The sequence below is a fragment of the Dreissena polymorpha genome, chromosome 8 (genome assembly GCF_020536995.1).
Source record: "Dreissena polymorpha isolate Duluth1 chromosome 8, UMN_Dpol_1.0, whole genome shotgun sequence".
NCBI lineage: Eukaryota > Metazoa > Mollusca > Bivalvia > Myida > Dreissenidae > Dreissena > Dreissena polymorpha.
In genome coordinates this window covers 53,974,788-53,997,826 of record NC_068362.1, presented here as the reverse complement: position 1 = coordinate 53,997,826, position 23,039 = coordinate 53,974,788, and the positions used below count along the sequence as shown (strand labels likewise).

Below are 23,039 nucleotides of genomic sequence, written 5' to 3'. Positions count from 1 at the left end.
TCGTTTTAGAACAAACAGACATAATGTTATATATTGTACCTGACGTTAATCTGATGTCCTTCATTATCTAACCGACCGGTTTAGGGTCGTCAAATGCGATACATACAATAAAGATTATACAATTCGGTAACTATTTGTGACGTAAAGTTTTAACATCCGGTTGCACTGTTGAAACTTGTTTGTATTGAACAAATGCATTGAACATGACTTATTATTAAAAATGTAAGACACAGATTTTTCAGAACACAGCACAAGGTTTACAGTTTTTGTAGTTGTGTAATTTTGAGAGTTTAGCTTTATATTCAAGAATTGTGCTTTGAAAATCATTGACTGTGCAAACATTGACTGTGCATTCTTTCATACACAGTTATGGGGATTAAAATGCATGATAAAATATACGAAAAGGAAAATCCCTTTGCGGGACTAATATGAGTATAATAATTAATCAGAAAACATCAAATTGTAAATGGACTGTAGTGTAGCGTCTCCTGTGTGCAATACTTATCCGTTTGTGAATTCCATAAAGACAATCATCATATGCAGCACAAACACTCATTAATTCGGGGTACATTGAATATTGTATTCTTTACATAACTTTCGAAATAAATATAAAATAGTCACACAAATAATATATTTCATGAGTGGAATTTTCAGAGTATTCCGTATTTATATTTTGTGTATTTTTTTTACGGTTGAGTTTTTATTTCTTTCATATCAAATGAAAACTTACTTTCATTGCACGCCATTCCTTTCCATCCGTCTTCACAGATCCTGTTCCAACATGCACCTGTTACACTGTCGCATGAGCCCACACGGCAATGGCATTGTTTGGAACAGTTAACGCTGTAACGTCCGAGTGGGCAGTCTGATAGGAAACAAAAGCTTGTGATATTGACATATTATGGTATAACGAAGGAAACATGTGTCATAAATTAGAAATATATTGCTTGATCGGAACACTAAATCACACGATAAACACATTTTGATTTTAGATCAAACAAACAAACTCAAACCACTAAGTTATTCTACATGCTAATTTCATTTCAATGTAATAATTAACTTGAGGATTCAAAAAATGATGTCAAATGTCTGAATTCACCTAAACGTAAGTATTTTACTAGCGAAATGAATAACATATTCGTCAGTTTAATATTTATTAAATCTTTTCGTGATATTTAATGAACAATGGCATCGCTCTGGGGAAAGGATTATATGCATGTGCGTAAAGTTGCGACCCAGATTAGCATCTGCAGTCCACATGATGAAGTCTCTGCTTAGCGAAAATCAAGTTTAGGCAAAAATTGTCAATCCTGATTAGCCTGTTTGTGGGAGTGTATGCTGGAAATGAAGAATACTAACTAGTGTTTTATATATGTTTAATGCATCTGCGTATTGCATGCAATGCAGAATTTTAAGGCTTGAGTAATCATTATTAACTGTTAAGAAGATCTTCTACGGACAAGCGTTTGCGCGTTGTTACAGGCGTTATTGTTTGATATGTAATCAGATAACGACAGAACCATAAATTACTTCATAATGTTTTGCTATTATTGTAAATACACGTTTACTGCATGAAATAGTCTTAAATTTTAATTAAACATTGATGTTTAATCTATGGATACATTCAGTTGACAATAAACTTTCATGCACGTAACCTGTTTGTCTGAATATCACTATCTCGCATATTGTCATATGAGGTTCGCTGCCATTCTTACTGCCCATAACCCGTACAAACTGTATTTCACGTGGAGGATTTAACAACTTCTCCGCAACGGTAACATTTTTAATTGTGAATTGTTCGTCCTGAAGAGATTCTGTCATTAAACCCATTGACAAGGTTATTTGGGCCAACTGCATAGAATCTGCAAAGAAGCATTGATTGTTACTACATTTAATAAAACATAAACATGTTATATGGCTTTGTAAATGCAAATGTATATGAACTCCGTGTAACATAATTGAAAACAAGCACCAACGACAAAGATATGTTTGTTTATATGGGCAAAATAATGGCGCGTTAAATTAAAAAAAACAACGCGTATAATGACAACAAAATGCATGCAAGAGCACGCTTAAAAGAAACTACGTATATGGTTTATGCAAACACAAACAGTATATATCGGTTCGTCCCAGAACAAGAACTTTTTCCACAATATACGTCTTGTTCAGTGTCAATTGCACCCACGATGGTCTGGCTAGTGCGGTGCAACAATCACAGTAGTTAGCGTCTTGACGTAATGAGCCCTGGTTGACTTTATCTGCGGTCCAGTTGTCCCATGGAGTACCATTCGATGTCACAATAACGGCCGAAGTAGGGATCTGGATGAGATCTGAATTGAACAAACAACAACATGATTGCTATATTACAAACACGACCATAAAATAAGTGCTTCGATTTTGTTCGTTTGATTGTAATATAGTTATCAAAACTTTGTTAAAATACCTTGCCCACTGTATCTTTACAAGCCTCACAAGTGCACGTGCTGCATTGACAAAACATTGTCTGCCTTTTATCACTTATAAATAGATGGGTTTTTAAGGGGCCTTTTCACAGATTTTGGCATGTATTGAAGTTTGTTATTAAATGCATTACATCGATAAATGTAAGCATGGGATCTAAAAAGCTTCCGTAAAAATTCAAGAATAAAATTTTTTTAAATAAAAAAAAGTAGCTCTCAAGAGGGCTCGATAGTTTTACAAAATATAACGACACCAACAGAACTCTCAACATTATTCAATCGTTTTGCGTTGCAACGCTTTATAATATTCAGGTTTTTAAATCGTCAAAAGATGCATATACTGGCTATTTTAGAGCATGGTAAATGTTCAGTACTACAGTTTTCTCACAAATATCATAACTAAAACGAAAATTTGCGAATCTGAAACAACTTTTTTTTTATTTTGTCAATTAACCAAAACGTGAAAAGGCCCCTTTACATGCACAATTATCGCAACTATTTATTCAATAGCCAGAAGAAACATTAAACATATTGTGTTTTGTATTCTGCAAGTAACCACCCATTGTTTTCTGTAGACAATTAATTAAATTAAAATGGAGTTAATCTGCAACACATCATTGGCGGAGCTGTTAAAATTGTTCCGGCACACCACTACACAATGACATAAATTACAATAAACGACTAGAATGTATATGTTTTTGCAATATATTTAAAGTTTCGAAGTTTATTGGCAACCGGCATTCTGCCCTTGGCCAAGAACATAATTCGCACCAATTGTTCAAAAAGATATCATGTTCCTTTTAGTTTCAATGTCACATGGCACCTTTTTGCACCAAGTGGGCGATATGTACAGCAAATATATTACAAAGACAGGGAATCATACAATGATGCAATTTAAAGATAAGCACGTATGACAATCATAACAAATAATATTTATAACTATTAAATATAATTAAGTATGTTAGCATGCAATGATACAGCAGCTAAACGAAGTAAATTCTCACCTCTAAGTTTAAACGCTTCGAAAATATAATTGTGCAATGTTTTTGAGCTAAAGAGCATTAGTACAATACATCATCGATATGTATTTACTTGTGGTAGGCCGTGATATTCGGATCTTATATTTTATATGTAATTAGTTATATAATGGACAGCATAATAAAAAGTCATATTCGGATTCACAAACATTCTGGTTACAGAGTTTAACGTTCCACGCGGGCAATATACTATATCTGCCAACTTGTATTTCAAAACAATGGGAACTTAATCCAAATAGACTCATTTGGATTCATGACCTTTCAGTACATATGCAATCAAGGTATTTTTCATTTTCGAAGGTAGTTTTTTTTATTTTAAGTATGATTCCAGTTTTGCCTGTAAAGCTAATTTATCGCTCCACTCTGTAAAACATTGGTCTTTTATTCTTTAGTTAGTTTCCCATATAAGCAATATTGCACGTGTACTCAGATGTGTTAAGCATTTAGCCCAAGCCAAGATTTTCTACAGTTGACTACAAAGCATGACACCATAGATTATTTTTCGTACTATTAAAATTGTTTAATTTCTAGATGATCAGTGCAGAGATAAATTCTGAGATTGGTAGTTTAACAATAAATACAGTAGTTTCAATGCTCATCCTCTTCTAGTAAAATGGTAATACTCATTAACAGAGCTGTTACATTTAAAAGTTATGTACTTTCTATTTACTGTAGCTGAAACCAACTAGAAGTGATTGTTATACGAGTATCGTAATCATGCAATTTATTTCAATCAATTTGGTTGTAAAACATCTACTCATTTATATAGTGAGTGTATTTAAAAATTGTCATCCCTGTGTTTGACTCATGTTGAAAGCAGGGACGTGATTGTTAAAACTTTGTAGAGAACATTTCATGAGTGTATATACCTTATAGCACAACTATTAACCTTCCGAGGAAAAGCATAATTACATTATATGTATATAGCTGTATAAATGTACATAAAAAGAGCGTGTTTGACTCACGGGCATGATTTTAACCAAACATAATCGTACAGAACACCTAATCACTACTCGATGCTACGCCCGTACTACTACTACTACTACTACTATAACTACTTCTACTACTACTACTACTTCTACTACTACTACTACTACAATTACTACTACTACTAATACTAATACTTCTACTAATTCTACTGCTACTACTACTACTACTACTACGAATTCAACTACTACTACTACTACTTCTACAACTACTACTACAAATTATAATACTACCACTACTAGTACTACTTATACTGCTGCTGGTACTACTACTACTTCTACTTCTACTACTACCACTACTACTACTTTTACTACTTTTACTACTTCTACTACTACTACTACTACTACTACTACTACTGCTGCTACTACTACTACTACTACTACTACTACTACTACTTCTACTACTACTACTACTACTACTACTACTACTACTACTACTACTACTACTTTTACTACTACTACTACTACTTATACGACGACTACTTCTACTACTTCTACTAATACGACGACGACGACTAGTACTACTAGTGCTACTACTTCTACTACTACTACTTCTACTACTACTACTACTACTACTACTACTACTACTACTACTACTACTACTACTACTACTACTACTACTACTACTACTACTTCTACTACTACTTCTATCATCATCATCATCATCATCATCACCACCATCATCATCATCATCTTCTCATCATCATCATCATCATCATCATCATCATTATCATCATCATCATCATCATCATCATCATCGTCATCCTCATCATCATCATCATCATCATCAAATAAAAACAAAGTTCTCGTGTCTTGTGAAAAAAGTTGTTTCTAAAACCGTTACTTATATTTGAATATCTCTTTTTTATCAACTAGCATTCATATTGCATTAAAGTTAATTCCCATACAGTTGTATATGGTAGATAAACTTCCTTTAGAAATGTTCATTTTTACATTATTTTTATACAGATTTTGACATTTGGTTTTATTGCGGGAAAACATAAGATTATGCATATCTGAGATGAAAGTGTGTTATACAAAGTGACTTAGTTTTTTGTAATCACTACCGCTATTTCTCCCGATACAGTTTTGTATCAATAAATGTATGTTAATTTTATTGGTAGAACAAGAAAACTTTAAAGATAAGCTCTGAAATTGAGTCAAACTTCAACGAACGGTTGAATGTTTAAAACGTTATGAGCAGTTACTTCCCCTTCTTTGTGTAACGCCTTCGAAAAGTTACCAAGGTTGGAGAGCCTTGTGGCAGAATACACTTGGATTAGAAACTAGCGCCTTCCACGTAAGGGTCTTCTGGGAAGCTTCACGGACAAATTACTTCCTGGAAAGTCACTTCCTCTTAATAAAATCTCGTATAGCCTAAGAAAATATATTCCTTTATTAAATAAGTTAATTGATCTTTTGGAGACATGTGCGTAACAGGACCGGTTACAAAGCGCTTGACGAATGTCTTGAACTTCAGTTCTGGATAATCAGGGCTATTTTAATCATGCACTATTGTTGAAGATGTTTTATTTAACTGATTTAATGAGTTATAAATTATATTAAAATCTATGTATGAAGTCAGCTTCACCAAAACATGGCTGATACATAACAAATTATATAATTAATTATCTGTTCTCATCATATGAAATTGTAAGGCTAACGTCACAGTAACGTAGTATTGTTACGCTGAGCTCAAGCATATTTAACAATAAATTGCGAGCAATATAATAATTGGCATATTAACAGTGTTTCATTTGACTATTGTAGCCTAACAAGATAATAGTTGGCATATTAACAGTGTTTCATTTGACAATTGTAGCCTAACAAGATAATAGTTGGCATATTAACAGTGTTTCATTAGACTATTGTAGCCTAACAAGATAATTGTTGGCATATTAACAGTGTTTTATTTGACTATTGTAGCCTAACAAGATAGTAGTTGGAATATTAACAGTGTATCATTTGACTATTGTAGCCTAACAAGATAATAGTTGGCATATTAATAGTGGTTCATTTTACTATTGTAGCCCCACTCAGGATTGCGAGCAAGATAATAGTTAGCATATTAACAGTGTTTTATTCGACTATTGTAGCTTCTTAACAATAAAGTGCGAGCGAGATAATAGTTTGAATATTAACAGTGTTTCATTTGACAATTGTAGCGAGCAAGATAATAGTTGGCATATTAACAGTGTTTCATTTGACTATTGTAGCCTCTTAACAATAAATTGCGAGCAAGATAATAGTTGGCATATTAACAGTGTTTCATTTGACTATTGTAGCCTCTTAACAATAAATTGCGAGCAAGATAATAGTTGGCATATTAACAGTGTTTCATTTGACTATTGTAGCCTCACTCAGGGAACACGGGGCCTAATACATAAAGGATATTTGTTCGTGTCAGTGTAAGTTCGTTTGTTATATCACGAGTGATCATAGAAAATATATTTTCGCCACGAGTGACATATACTATTTTTCTATGATCACGAGTGAAATAACAAACTATCTTACACTGACATGAACACATTTTATGTTTCTTTTATGCCCCTTTTTCCATGATTTTTTTAACAGCTGTTCCCTTTCGCTGAAAAGTTACCCTTTCTACCCGTGGCGTGTCTCAATACATTTCAAAACACAAAATGACGTCATTAGTGTGACAAAATGACGTCATTATACCAGTGGAATTATCCAGTTAAACTCTTTTACAATGTAAATAAACGGTGAAAAAGCATACAATAAAAAGTAAATATGTTGGATTCGGTGGAATGTCGATTTTAATTCACCCGTGATCATTGAAAATATATATAAAATTATTTATGATAATCTAAAAATAGAAACAGGAGTTCCGAAAATTTGTTCTTTTCACCGATGAAAAGAACAATTTGTTTATTTTCACTGCTGTTATTTCACTGCAGAAATGTCATATTTTATCAGAAGGTATAAAAGCAATCCGCACAGGCTATTTGAGGTCGACACTCTCCGATATTATTATTTTCTTCGTTCAAATGAAGCCTCTTCTTAGCAAAAATCAAGTTTAGGCGGAAATTGTCGTCCATAATAGCATTTACATTTACGTACTTGTCAAACACTGTTAGGTTTAAGATTATATTTTATATACGAATATTGAGGAAATCACTCATTATAAAACGGATTTTATACCGGTATTAGATAGAACGTGTTTCCTAAACTGCTTGTCTGGACTGACAAAACAATTAAACTCTCTTGTTAAAGATACACAATGACACCCTAAAAATATTTAACGAGATGGGGGAATTGTTTTTAAATATAAGTTGCACACAAAAGATATCACAGTCTAGTTTACTTAATATTTAGTATGCAAAATGAAGGTTTTCTGTATTAACTTAATGTATGATCAACATGTAAAAATGCTAAAATATTAATGTGACTTATGTTCAGATCGAATAATGCATGATAAACGAATAATATGCACTTGTGTTTAATATTAAGCTAAGACGGACCCTTTTGTATTATTCTAATTGCGCAACCACTTTTCAACGTTTGCGATTTATGTATTCGATGCGGCAATACAACACGAGTCATACATGTATGTACTGTTGATCATTCTACAGCTACTTTCAATATCGACCAGGTTGTATTATGCTTGTTACAAAACTTCTTTTTTGTTGCTGTTACTGATTTATACCTTTTTTTCTAAACAAGGAATAGCGAAATAATATACTGTTTTCTTTTCCCACATTCCGTTTTTTTCTGCTTTTGAAAAGATAAAATGAAAACAAATTCGGACAAGATACAAATTCAGCATCTTCAATTACAAATAAAGCACTTTGTTTCATTTAGAAAAATGTCGTGGTCTAGTATCCTGGTATAATATCTCTTTTTGCATACGAATAAGAATATAACATCTGATGAAGCACGACTCAAAATTTCATTTTGTACATGCTTCAATGATAAAAGTGTTGATTTCCACTGCCACGGGGTAATTGTGCGTAATCTCGTAAACATCATCAACGAGTTTAGGATTGTGGTTTGATATTTAGACTGAATTTAGTTAAAACATATACGAGCGTCGTAGCGCGGAATAAAACGGATGCAAAATTCCCCTTTTCAAATATTGCCTTCCTGGTTCGGGCCGATCAATTTTTCTTGCTATTATAAAATTGGAAAATCGAGCAATGCCACTTCATAAAATATGTAAAACATGTTATGACATGATATAATTATATTATGTAACCCTATTTTTTCTGGCACGCCTATTTTCTTGTAAAATTAATAATATTTCGGACAGTTGCATTTTATCCACAATTTTTCCAATTTGCGTTGAACCGTTAAAACATCGCAAATGTGTTTTGAAAACCTAATTCCCGTCATAAAACCTGGCATATGGAATGAGTGATGTATTGGACGTCATCATTGATGACGTTCAATCGAACGAATGATAAAGGGGGCTAAGTTTCGTTAAGCTCCAGGGTATAGCCGCGATTTGTGGGCCATGAAAACTGGCCCAACACTGTGCCTGAAAGTTGACCTGTATATGGACCAGAACGCGATCTAGACGATGGCGTATTCGTCATGTCTGGGAAAAGTCCAGTTTTTGATAAAATGACGAAAAAGTGGTGTTTTTTATTGCGCAATCGCTATAAAATGAGTTCTCGCCGGAAGCTTTAATAGCGTTAATAGCAACCCAAACACAATTCACCCCCAGGAGACAATTCACGCGCTTGGCAATTCAAATTTGATTTTAAATAATACATAATGCGATTTTATTCCAAAATTAATTAATAATTTCATCTTGCGTTTAACATACGTTTAAGAAAATATTAACATAACAAACAAAAACAAACAACCGTTAAATTTTATTGTTGTAAATATGGTAACCTGATTACATATCCACTAGCGTCTATGCATATTTACACATAAAAAATAGTTCGTAAGTAAGCAACAAACAATCACATTTAAACTCAAATTATTGAACAAAATATATAAATTTAAGCTAGAAATCGAAACTTAAATACAATGTCTGCACTAAAAACACAATACCAATAGTTTTTACAATAACACATTCGACATGTACATGTACTTCCAACAACACGCCAACCGCTATTTTCAAAGCGAATGTGTAGAGTAGCATTTCAACAATAAAGACAAAATGGAACTGGATTTTAACGTAGTGCGCAAATTGGAAGTGATTACAGTAATTTATTTTTCAACTTGTCAATCTCCGTAGTATACGTTTAGTTGTGAGATGTTAACGGTTTCCCAAAAAAAACATGCCTTCGCTGCGAAGTCAAAGTTGGTGGGGAACGAGACTGCTTGTGGATTTCGAGTTGCTGGAAGTTTGTAACGAAGCTGCTTTTGTGCAATATTCAGCGATTTTGCAAGCTGTGTGTTTGAAGTCGGAGATATATATTGCTGACATTAATGATGTGTACGTTCTTGTGACCACTGATCTGCATATGATGCCAGTGGGAGAGCATCCCGAATCCCACATAGTCTGCAACAGATGTTTCCTGGTCGAGTGGTTGGTAAGTTTCATCGTTATACATGCATATTACACATTTTACATTATTTGTGCTATTTTTGACACCCATTTTTCATGCTGATGAACCAACGGTCAGTGCCAGTAGTCCTACTGTCATTGGTCTGTGTGCTTGTTGAAAGTACATGTAGAAAGGGTTGTTTAGCTTCAATAAGCCATGTTGCTATTTTTTGGATAAAATTTATTGCAGTGGGCTTTTTATCTTTGTGCAGCAACCTCGGCCGCCTCATTTTTTGAAAACATTAGTCGCACACTGTTCATATTGTGGAAAAATGAGTCGCGCACTGTTCACAGTGAGAAAAATGGGTGGTGACTATTCAGTGATTTTTTTTGCTTTAATTTGTTACAGCCTGTGCCTTTTGAATTGGGAAAATAAGCGCGATAAACCGTGAAATTGGGAAAAATAGCGCGATAAACCATGAACTTGGGAAAAATTAACATTATAAATAGGATTATAAGTAACAGAAGTGATATTGTGATATTGTTTTTAAGTGCATGTTCAGGGAGTTTTCTAGAAAAGAAGTCTGGTCAAATTGTTGTTTTTTTAATCAATAAAAGTGGCAAGTTTGGGAATGATTTATGGACAAAAATGACTAAATTCAAGTTATATATTTTGTAAGTTTTATGAGACTTCTTTCTAAAAAAAAAAAAAAAAATGTTTTTTTTTTTTTGGAAGTTGGGCTTTTTTGGGGAAATTTTGGTCAGAATTTTGGGAAAAAACGTGTATTTTTGCGATTGGGAAGCAGCCGAAATTCGGCTGTAAATTTGAGCAAAAAAAATCACTGACTATTCAACAATGTGAAAAAATGAGTCGCGCATTGTTTAAAATTCTTAAAATATCAGTCGCAAACATTAGAAAATTGTAAAAAAAAGTGTCTCACAATGTTGGAAATTGTGAAATATGAGTCGCACAATGTTGAAGGTTGTAAAAAATGAGCCTCGCGATCTAGACAATTATGGAAAAATAAGTCAGGGGACAAAAATTCCACTCGTCCGCTCATATTGACGAGTGAAAACTTTATAAGGACAAGTGAATTTCCCTAAAGCGCTCGTCCTACAGGACAAGAGGAAAAGCAGATGTTAAAATATGTATTTTAGGACCCGTAAATAATTAAATAAAATCATTTTCTTAAAGCATATCTATTCCGAAAGTAGAACGAGAATGAACTGGAAATAGTAATTGTAAATTTCATACAACAGGTGCGCATTGTTATGCGAGACTAAGTCCCGAGTACATGTAAATGTTGGTGTCAATGTTGACAGGGAACCATCCAACTGCATTCACTGTAAGTGTTGATTTTTAAAGAATTATTTAACTGCAGAGTACAGTTTATAACTAGTCTGAATTTCGTCCGAATAATATCTGACATTTGAGCGTTCTTTAAAGGGATGGGGGGGGTTGATGTTCAAACGTCCGAAACAGAAATCACGCAAGCATTAGAAAAAGTAAAACAGCAGTCTTCATTAATTTATTTTGTGTTCCTCATAAAGAACTTATTTCACTGCTTAACATTTCTTTTTTGATCAGCTGGCATGAATAACTGAGTAAGCAGCATTTTAGCAGTGATATAGGCAATTTTATTAGTCATATGAGCCCTTTGAAAAATTTATTTCACACATATTCAAGGACGAGTGCATGTGTTTGCAGGACGAGTGCAAATTTAAATGCACTCGTCCTGCAAGACGAGTGCAGTTTAGAAATATTTTTGTCCCCTATAAGTTGCACACTGTTCAAAATTGTGAACAAATTTGACTTGTGACTGTTGGAAATTGTGAAAATAATTTATTGAGCATTGTTCAAATTTGTGAAAATATGAGTCTCAAACTGTTCAAATTTGTGAGAAAAAAAAAGTCGCTAACTGTTCAAAAATGTGAAAAAATGAGTTGCACACTTTTTTAAATACTGACCATTTGCATTGCAAATTCCTCTAATTAAAATACTGACCATTTGCATTGCAAATTCCTCTAATTTGTGACAAAACAGCTATCGCTAGTAATGATTGAGGAAAAAAAAAAGTCTATTATAAAAAAGGTTTCAGTTTAAAGATATTCGTAATTATTTTTTATTTAAAGTTGATTACGGCCATATCATATGCCTATATTATCTAGGGCTGTAACCAATACACTAGGTGACGAATACGATACGTATCAGGAATACAGGGTAGCGAATATGAATATTTATTCGTGAATATGAATTTCAATGAACAAAAGTAATACTGACAACTTGACATGACATTATATAGTATGAAACTATGTGTATTTGTCAATTTGATTAATTGAGTATCATTGCATACTGAAAATATGACATATAACACTTTGAAATAACAAAACACTGCAAATTGTCATCGTCTCATCGTCTTTTTTGGGGAAACCAAAGTAGCGCCAGACAAACAACGTGTATTTGGCAGGCATGTCAACGATACCAATAGCATTCCTTGTGCAAGGCTCCATGTTTGTTGATAAGTTGCACAATCATTGTCGTAAAGATAAACAAAAAAGAAATTGCATCTGCTTATCCTTTGTGTATATGTTTAAGCATCAAATCATTCGTATTTACCTAAATAAACATTAAACAACTACGAAAGATTTTTCAATTCATTTCAATGTCGTAAATATTTAACCGGTTCCCGCCATTTTTGTTGATAATCTCACTGTGTAACATAGTGGGTGGGGTAAACATGATGAAAAACACCGGAATTAGGAGAAGAACATTTAAATATAGGGGTTAATTGTATGAACATTCATTTGTAAGGTAAGATGATTAAACTTTCAAGCTCGAACCACGTTGTTTGTATTCGTCAAATATTCGGTTCGGGAGGTGGCGAATAACGAATACGAATCATCCACAGCCGTATTCGAGTAATTCGAATGTATTTTTACAGTCCTAATATTATCATTTTTTTATAATGATATTGTGTGACAGTGGTCCTTATATAATATAAGGACAACTCTTGTGTTTTAACTGTTTAACAAATTAACAGTATATGTAAAGACTCACACTGGACAAATTAATCATTAAATCTAAATTGAATGAATGAATGGGAAGAAAACATTTGTCCCTCTATTTACCTTTTTTTTTTTCATTATTGAGTTTTTTTTCTCTGACTCATGATATCAAATGGAAAAGATGAAACTGATCAAACAGCGAAGCTCTCGTATGGTATGAAATTACTGAGGAGGTATATCCCATACACCATCACTCACTTACTATGGCTTGATTGGTCATTTTCGGCTCGGGTTCTACTTACATGTACCCCAAGTACTCTAAAGTATACTTACATGTACTCCGGGTATGGTAAATATACTTAAACGTACCCGGTGATGTTAGACTGTACCCTAGTTGTATATCTGCCCAAAATCTGATGTCGTAAAACACGCTACTGATTACCGTAAAATGATATTGTTTACCTTAAACAAACTTCTTTTTCAAAATATCTGCATCATGTTGCTTTTTGAGTATGCGTTTAGATACTATAAAGGCTGTTTAGCAGAAAATTGACATAAATGTGAACATAATTAATTTTTACAAATTTGCCAACAACAACCAATTTAGCGTTAAAATTCACCAGTACGTTGTAGTATATTTATTGAACCCAGGGTACATGTCAGTGTACTTAAGAGTACCTGAGGTGCATGTAAGTACATGTAGTACCCGAGGCGAAAATGACCAATGGAGCCTTACTAACTGTATAATGATTATATCTCACAAACTACCTTTACCTTGTTGTGTTTATCAACCATAAATTTATGTAAATTCTGGCTTTTTTACTTTAATTTTCCATTCCATTGATAGCGCAATTTTTGTCTTATCTCGTATGATATTATTTTACTCTTTGGATTTCAATGAAGACAAGCTAAAAGTGTCATTTTATTTTACAAACAAATCTAAGATGTATTTTAATATTTAGTGTTTGTCATGCATAATTCAGTGTTTTCCAAAAAAAATTGAGTAGCCAGTTATATGGCCAGCAACTATGCAGTAAAACTAAAGCATTTGTGACATTTTACTTGATATACTTTGGGAAAATAGTTGGCGTCTAGAGTAAATGTAACCGGCGAAATGGCCCGCTGCCGGTCTTACAGAGAACACTGATAATGGTAAACTAAACTAGAAATGGCGCGGCAGAGGCCGACGCGTATCCCCACGCCGAATGTTTGACCTAGGTGTGCCCCAGGGTTGGTAATGGGGCCATGCATAGCTGAGATTGACCGTATTGTCATAAGAGAAGTTCATCATCAATTAGAAGTGAATTGGTGTAGAAATGAAGAAGTTATAGTAAAAGGCAATTTTGGGTGGGTGTGACATATGTGGGCAGGGCGCCCCAGGGTTGGTAATTGTGCCATGCATAGTTGAGATTGACCGTATTGTCATAAGAGAAGTTCAGTATCAATTTGAAATGAATCGGTGTAGAAATGAAGAAATTATAGTAAAAGGCAATTTTGGGCGGGTGTGGTCTATGTGGGCGGGGCCCCAGGGTTGGTAATGGGGCCATGCATAGTTGAGATTGACCGTATTGTCATAAGAGAGGTTCAGTATCAATTTGAAGTGAATCGGTGTAGAAATGAAGAAATTACCGTATTTTACCATGTATAGCGCGCTACCATGTATAACGCGCATGCGATTTTTTAAAGCCAAAATGGAGAAAAAAAAGAATTCAAGACCAAAAACCTGAAAATTTGGCCGAAAATGGCCGCCATACTTATATTGCGCAATCATTTAATCTGAGTTTTTCGGGCGCTTAATTTTTTGTTTTAAAGTAGGGAGCGTTTATACGATCAGGAGCATGGGTTGCAAAGCACTATATTTTTGACAATTTTTAAGATTATTCTCTCGAGAACACCGTTATGTCCTTATTGCCGCTGCGCATGTTTTTTCAAGACCCCTGCGCGTTAAATTCGAACCACTATTACGTATTCCTCACATTTGAACAGTGTAACATTTTCATTACCTGCCGCTCACAACATCGTATGACATCTTCTTCTGCAGACCCGCAACATCTCAATGTCCAATTTTACGCAAATCGTCCGTGGATCCCATTTTATTTTTCATCGACTTAAATATTTCCCCATTAAGAGATGCTCCCCAATAAATCCAGTTTGACCCGGTATTTCGCGCCTTCACTGCGTCTAGTTGATAAGTATTTTATAGTAAGACAAACAATACACCCGAACGCTCAATTCCATACAGTTGGCGTTATCCGCGTAAAGCCATTTGAGAAATATCATTTGTTTGTCTCTATTGAAAGAAAATAAAACGAGTCTATATCTCTATTGTTGGTTTGTAACCTACGTAGTATACTCGCACAGTAGCATATTTATGCAGAGATCGGAAAATCATTGATAAATGTATTCGTCGTTTCAATGCTTAGGGCCTAGTAATTTCGGCAAATCGGAACTCAACTTACGTAAAACACTTGCTCAATTAACCGTTGAACTCCACCTCCGTTCTTTCCAAAAGGTTCGAAGGCGGAGCTTTGCACGTGCTATTATTTAATTGGACGATTGCCATTGAGGAACAAACACACGATTGGTTCGGCATGTTGATTGCTAGACAAAGGAAGCCAATTTTGTCGGCGAGAAACTTGTCGCTTTATTGCTTCAGACAGGAAGCGGCTTTCCTTTGATGACGTCAAACTGTCAATTCACATAGAGTGCAAATTTTCGGAAATGCTAACATTAAACTTTGGATTAAATTATCAAAATAAAGCAAAAGCGACGTTGAGAAATACTTATTGAAATAATTAGCCTCAGTTCAAATAAGACGTTTTGCGTTGTAAATCAACGAGTTTTCATGACAACGAAAACTTTAACAAACAATACCGCGGCGCACGGGGATCGATATACCTCGATTTTTTTTAGTGAACAATCAATGAAGAAGTGTGAAAACACCAACAAAGACATTTTTTTCATCTTTTAATTTTTGTCAAAACTATTACTACCCCGTTCATTCCTAACCTTTCCCGCTATTTGTTGTTTCGACAACGGCCCCTTCAGTCTATAACATTATAGGGTGTAGTTTTTTTGCAATAACAACAATGGCGGCAATTGTGAAGATTTACAATTACGAAATGGATTTTTTGCAATTTAGCAACCAGGAAAGCGTTGTGTCAATGTATTACGCGCACTGAATTTTTATTTTGAAATTTGAAGGTAAAAAACTGCGCGCTATGCATGGTAAAATACGGTATAGTAAAAGGCAATTTTGGGTGGGTGTGGTCTATGTGGGCGGGGCGCCCCAGGGTTGGTAATGGGGCCATGCATAGTTGAGATTGACCGTATTGTCATAAGAGAAGTTCAATATCAATTTGAAGTGAATCGGTGTAGAAATGAAGAAATTATAGTAAAAGGCAATTTTGGGTGGGTGTGGTCTATGTGGGCGGGGCGCCCCAGGGTTGGTAATGGGGCCATGCATAGTTGAGATTGACTGTATTGTCATAAGAGAAGTTCAATATCAATTTGAAGTGAATCGGTGTAGAAATGAAGAAATTATAGTAAAGGCAATTTTGGGTGGGTGTGGTCTATGTGGGCGGTGCCCCAGGGTTGGTTATGGGGCCATGCATAGTTGAGATTGATCCTAATGTCATAAGAGAAGTACAGTATCAATTTGAAGTGAATCCGTGTAGAAATGAAAAAATTATAGTAAATGGAATTTTTTTGGTGGGTGTGGCCTATGTGGGCGGGCGCCCCAGGGTTGGGATTGGGGCCATGCATAGTTGAGATTGACCCTAATGTCATAACAAAAGTTCAGTATCAATTTGAAGTGAATCCGTGTAGAAATGAAAAAATTATAGTAAATGGAAATTTTTGGTGGGTGTGGCGCCCCAGGGTTGGGAATGGGGCCATGCATGGTTGAGATTGACCGTATTGTCATAAGAGAGGTCCAGTATCAATTTGAAGTGAATCGGTGTAGAAATAAAGAAGTAAATGTAAAATAACCTAAAAAAATGAGTGATAATTTCTGACGCGGCCCCACCCCAACCGCTATAACTTTTGACCCAGGGGTCAGATCAAAATTCCAAATAGTGCAGGGTCGCACATATGCTCATAGCTACCATGTGTGTAAGTTTCAAGGTTCTAGTGCTTTTAGTGTAGGAGGAGATAGTGGCCAGGACGGACGGACAGACGGACGGACGGACGGCGGAGATAACCACAATATCCCCACCTTTTTTTCAAAAAGCGTGGGGATAATAAAAAAACTCGCTGCGACTGGATTATGGGTTTGTAAAATTGTTTTTTGGGTCATAATATGGTCAGCATTCAATACAAATGTTATTATAAAGTATTGTGGTTTAAAATTCATTTTGAGAATGGGATGGAAGAACAGAAAATGAAAGGGTATACAGGGATGAAAATTAGTGGTTTCCCGTGAGCCCAGGGAAAGTAGCTTTGGCCTGGGCAACTCAATTTCCAAAGTTGATAGTCCGGCCGGGCAACTTTTTTTTTTTTAAAGCTTAAAACAATTCAGTGCAATAAAAATTGAATAACAATTGACCACCATGGATCAATACTAGTTAAATAACATTCATTATTTAGGAATAGGAAATGATCAAATTCAGGCTCATAATAAAACATCAAACATTGAGTAGTGCAATGTCAGCAAATTTATTTAATTATCTATTATTTTATTAAAAGAAAGTATAATATACACATGTACATATTTCTGGGCTCGTTATTTTTTATCTGGGCAACCAAAATACTAAAGATGGTTGCCAGTGCGGGCAACCAATAGTAATAAGTTAGTTTTAATCAATGAAATATCATTGTAACTTTATTGTTATAAGAATTGCATTAAAGTTGTGATTGAGGTAAGCTTGTTTTTATTAATATAGTATATTTACTTTTTAGCTCGACTATTATATATGAAATATATAAAGTGGAGCTATCCTACTGACCCCGGCATTGGCGTTAGCGTGCAAATGTTATAGTTTGCGTACCACCCCAAATATTTCCTATGTCCCTTGACGTATTGCTTCCATATTTTGCATATTTCTTAACCAACATGTCCCCAACCTAAATACAAGAGCAGACAACTGTTTCACTTGCATTTCGTAAGAATTATGACACTTTTTCCATGTAGAATATGCATATTATTGATAACTCTACAGTGTTTGAAATTCACACTAGCCCGGGGCTAGTTGATCTTGTTTCGGGCTACTGAATTTCCATGGGTACTAGCCCGATTGGGCTATTGATTTTTCGAACCATACCTTAGAGGGTTTATTTAGCTTCGTATCGCGTTTCCTCACCCTTCCGATTATGTTGACATGACAGAGTTTGAATGACATTTTTTTTTGATACCGTGCGAATAAAATGCGGATCTACCCAGCTTGTTCAATTTGCTGTACTTTCAGAAAACCATACAAGTCTACAAATGTTTTAAATGTCCGCCATCTTGGATTTGTAATGATCTATTGACGAATTAACACATTGCAATATCATATTTTAATAGAATATGTCAACCAAATTATATATTGATAGCGTAGTTGCTTGGTTACTTTTTACTGATTTTCAGTTTGGCAGTCAAACGATATGCATATTTTATTTCACGTGCAAAGACTGACATTGATATGTTTCTGGACAGTTGTTTCCAGATACGGTATTATCTGTCGATTTTAATTTATTTTCGACATTCTTGATAAAAAAATATCTAGAATGATGAATACACATGCGATGTTACGGATGGTCTGGTTGATAATTTTTCACATTGTACTCACCAGAATTGGACCAAGAAAGACTATAAAAAAGAACAGTAAGCTAGGGGGAGGAGACACTGCCCTCTATTCGCTTTATCATACGGCCTCAGACTTTCGGCTAAATGTTTCGGATTTCAAATTTGGGACAATTGACATCTAAAATTATTTACAGACTGGATATATACCTTTGCATCTTGACTGCATGTAAGGTATTGATTGACGAATATCCTCATACATAAATATTATAATCGTATTGTGTCATTGAAATATTATAATAACATTTCCAGTTAATTGGGATCAACTGTTAGTTGCAATCCCTATCAATTACACCCTACCTGCAATAAAATCTATCCAGAACCGCAAAAATATCAACTTATTTTAAAAACTTGTGATAAACAGTTCGGGCTAGTAAACTTTGGTTCGGGCTAGTGAAAAATTCCATCTGGTAGCCCGAACGGGCTAGTGGTTTCAAAAGTGAAATTTGCACACTGACTCTATGTTAAAGTGTGCGTACCACCCCAAATATTTCCTATATCCCTTGATATATTGCTTTCATATCTTGAATAATGTTAACGTGCATATTTTGTATTAACGTCTTGTTATTGTAGTGTACATATTTTTCGGATTTCAGCCAGCCCATTCATCGAGTATTATTGTTGTGGTTTTGTGAGTACTCTTCATGTAAAATACTGCTGTTTAGATGTTCATTTTTAGTCGTATATATATCAGGATTCAATACCTATACCTTAGTGAAAATGGCATCGGAAGAACATTTGTTCATTGTACTAGATAGAATTAAACATTAAGATAGAATTAAACATTATATCTATCCATCTTATTGTTTATTGCAGTTTCAGTAATATTCTGTCTAAAAATGATTTCAACATGATATAATTTTAAATCATGGCTAGGAAATGTGTTTATATGAAGCAAAAATAAAAAATAGACGGTTCATTTTTTCCCCATTTACATGTATGTATATTTATCTATGTATACATCTTTTGTTGTAAACAGTTATGCGACAATGTCCGAAAACGCCCAGGACAAATATATCGACGTAATGATTTTTTCACTTATGTGGGCGTATGTTGGCTCCACTTCACACGATACAGTCATTGTAGTTTAATTGAAAAATGCATCTTACAATGTGAGATGAGTTCTGGGTTCAAGCCCCAGCAGTGGCCTATCAAGTGTGAAATACGGAGCCATTATGATTAAATATACACAGTTATCTTTTTAAACAATACAATTAAATATAAGGAATAATGTTAAAGGGGAATTGCTGCTTAGCTATTTTTGACATTGAATAACAGGGTTTATATACACCCCAAGGATAAATGCTTCTAAATTTGTAAAAAAAACAAACAAGTCGAAGTGTGCAGATTATGAAACATTTGAACTTTCTGATGTCTTAAAGTCATTAAATGCCACTTAAAGTTTACTCTTTTTTTTTACAAAATGACCCATTTTGTGCTGTCCGTTATCGGTTAATTTTTTACGCTGTCAGGTCCAGAAGCGCTCATTCTGTAGCTTGTTTGGACCATAATCTATAATGCGACCAAGTTTCAGCAGATTCGGCCCAGTGGTTCTGATTTTATACGCTGTGCCTAGCTTTTATTGAGTATAAGTACTATTACTCACTGATTTATGCATATGAGCTCGGCTGTTTTCGGACAAAAGGTTTTGTCATAGCAAGCTCATTGTGTCATGAAGTGTCTTTTCGCCACCGGCGTCTGCCATGCTAAAACCTTAACATGAACCCATTGTACCCAGAATTTTTTTTCGTACCCATTTTTTTCGTACCCAAATATTTTTCTTAATCAAATGTTTTTCGTACCCAAATGTTTTTGTACCCATTTTTTTCCTTCTATTTTTTTTGTACCCAAATTTTTGTTTCGTACCCATTTTTTTCGTACCCAAATTTTTTCGTACCCAATTTTTTTTTTCGGACCCATTTATTTCGTACCCAATTTTTTTTCGTACCCAATTTTTTTTCGTACCCACATGTTTTCGTACCCAATTTTTTTTTCGTACCCATTTATTTCGTACCCAATTTTTTTTCGTACCCAAACTTTTTCGTACCCACTCTTTTTTTTTACCCAAAATTTTTTGTACCCAATTTTTTTTCGTACCCAAATTTTTTCGTTCCCATTTTTTTTCTACCCAAATTTTTCGTACCCAAATTTTTTCGTACTCAATTATTTTTTCGTTCCCATTTTTTTCGTACCCAATTTTTTTTTCGTATCCAAACGTTTTCGTACCCACATTTTTTTATTCTTACCCATTTATTTTTTTCGTACCCAAATGTTTTTCGTACCCAATTTTTTGGTAGAAATAATCGGTTTACAATTTGATTTGATCTCCCCACTCATTCCATCCTGCGAAACCCTTAAGGTGTCGCAACTCTGGTATGATTGAAAAAAGTATATGGACCATTGCATTTGTTGTATTTGTTTAAATAGGCATTTACACGGTAAACGGTATTTAATTAATTCAGACACAGACGGTGATAGACCTGAAAGTTAATATGGTTGTTCAGTTCGAATGATCGTTGTAATGAAGCAATTAGGTCTGGTAAATGTATTAATAGTTTTCGCTTTGTAACATTTTGAAAAAATTGTTCGCTTCCAATTAGTGTCAATTTTACAGATTACTTTTTAATATTCATACTACATAATGATAAATGCTTTGTATTTTAGGTCAAAACTGAAAAATAGCGTACCTTTATGCAAAACAACATCACAAATATGAAATGATTTTAAGTGTAAAGCGTATCTTTAAGTACATTTGGGCCGTGCTCTGTGAAAAAGGGGTTTGTTGCATGTGCATAAAGTGTCGTCCTAGATAAGCTTGTGCAGTCCGCATTGGCTAATCAGGGATGACACTTTCCGCTTTTATGCTATTTTTTTGTTTTTTGAGTCTTTTCTCAGCAAAATCCAGCGGAAAATATCGTCCCTGATTAGCCTGTGCGAGCTGCACAGGCTAATCTTGGACATGTTTCGCGCCTGTATTAAACCGCCTTTTCACAGAGCGCGGCTCATTTGTATTCATACTTCAGGAAGTGTTATTTACCAGCAAACGCTATTATTTTGACAATTGCCGACTAACTCAGTAGTAAAACATGTAGTACTAGTAGTAGTAGTAGTTATAGTAGTAGTAGTAGTAGTAGTAGTAGTAGTAGTAGTAGTAGTAGTTGTTGTTGTTGTTGTTATTGTTGTTGTTGCTGCTGTAATAGTAGTAATAGTAGTAGTTGTTGTTGTTCTATTAGTAGTAATAGTAGTAGTATACGTAGTAGTATACGTAGTAGTAGTATACGTAGTAGTATACGTAGTAGTAGTATACGTAGAAGTATACGTATACGTATACGTAGTAGTAGTAGTAGTAGTAGTAGTAGTAGTAGTAGTAGTAGTAGTAGTAGTAGTAGTAGTAGTAGTAGTAGTAGTAATAGGAGCAGCAGCAGTAGTAGTAGTAGTAGTAGAAGTCGTAGAAGTAGTAGTAGTAGTAGTAGTAGTAGTAGTAGTAGTAGTAGTAGTAGTAGTAGTAGTAGTAGTAGTAGTAGTAGTAGTAGTAGTAGTAGTAGTAGTAGTAGTAGTAGTAGTAGTAGTAGTAGTAGTAGTAGTAGTAGTAGTCGTAGTAGTAGTAGTAGTAGTAGTAGTAGTAGTAGTAGTAGTAGTAGTAGTAGTAGTAGTAGTAGTAGTAGTAGTAGTAGTAGTAGTAGTAGTGGTAGTAGTAGTAGTAGTAGTAGTAGTAGTAGTAGTAGTAGTAGTAGTAGCAGTAGTAGTAGTAGTAGTAGTAGTAGTAGTAGTAGTAGTAGTTGTAATAGGAGCAGTTAAAGAAGTACTAAGTTTTATCATTGTCAATAAGTATTTATTTATTTAAAAAATGACCATGATAACTATAATATTAATGATCAAGATAATTATGATCAAGATATAAAAGTATACTGCTGTCTATAATAAAATTAAAGTTCGAACTTTACCTGCGTTTGTCCATGACCTGAGTAAACATCCAAATATAAACAAAGCAATCGTTTCTTGCGCAGACATCATAAATCACTGCTGAAATCCCGCTACTGATCTTATAAAACGTCTTATTAAAGGTCGAGTATATTCAAGCAAACTCATATACGGAAACATCCGCTTGTAAAACATCCCAGTAGAAATACATCTCCGGAAGCAAAGATTGAAGCTTGATAGTTAATCGCAAGTTTACATTTATTCACGTTCATTTGTACTGGTTTTGTAAATGTGTTTTGTCAAATACATTTGTTATGTGTCCCACTTTTGGTCGAATTATAATTAACGAACCGCATATTATACTTAGATTTCTCTCCTGCTTGTGTA

At 34.4% G+C, this 23,039-nt stretch overlaps 1 protein-coding gene and 1 long non-coding RNA gene across 2 annotated transcripts in view; both read right to left on the bottom strand.

Annotated features, from left to right (window-relative positions):
* Positions 1-22,816, bottom strand: part of LOC127842586 (multiple epidermal growth factor-like domains protein 10) — a 45,750-nt gene extending 22,934 nt beyond the window's left edge. The window contains exons 1-4 of the mRNA XM_052372155.1: positions 22,676-22,816; positions 2,112-2,330; positions 1,656-1,862; positions 731-865 (exon numbers count right to left, since the gene is read on the bottom strand). Of these exons, the coding sequence (XP_052228115.1) occupies positions 731-865; positions 1,656-1,862; positions 2,112-2,330; positions 22,676-22,745 (631 nt within the window). The 5' untranslated portion in view covers positions 22,746-22,816. The remainder of the gene's footprint in view (positions 1-730; positions 866-1,655; positions 1,863-2,111; positions 2,331-22,675) is intronic.
* On the bottom strand, positions 9,309-12,465 carry LOC127842599 (uncharacterized). The gene is made up of 2 exons (XR_008031719.1): positions 12,427-12,465; positions 9,309-9,958 (listed from the first exon to the last, which is right to left on the bottom strand). It is a non-coding gene; the product is annotated as an uncharacterized LOC127842599 (long non-coding RNA).
* Positions 22,817-23,039: the final 223 nt, after the last annotated feature.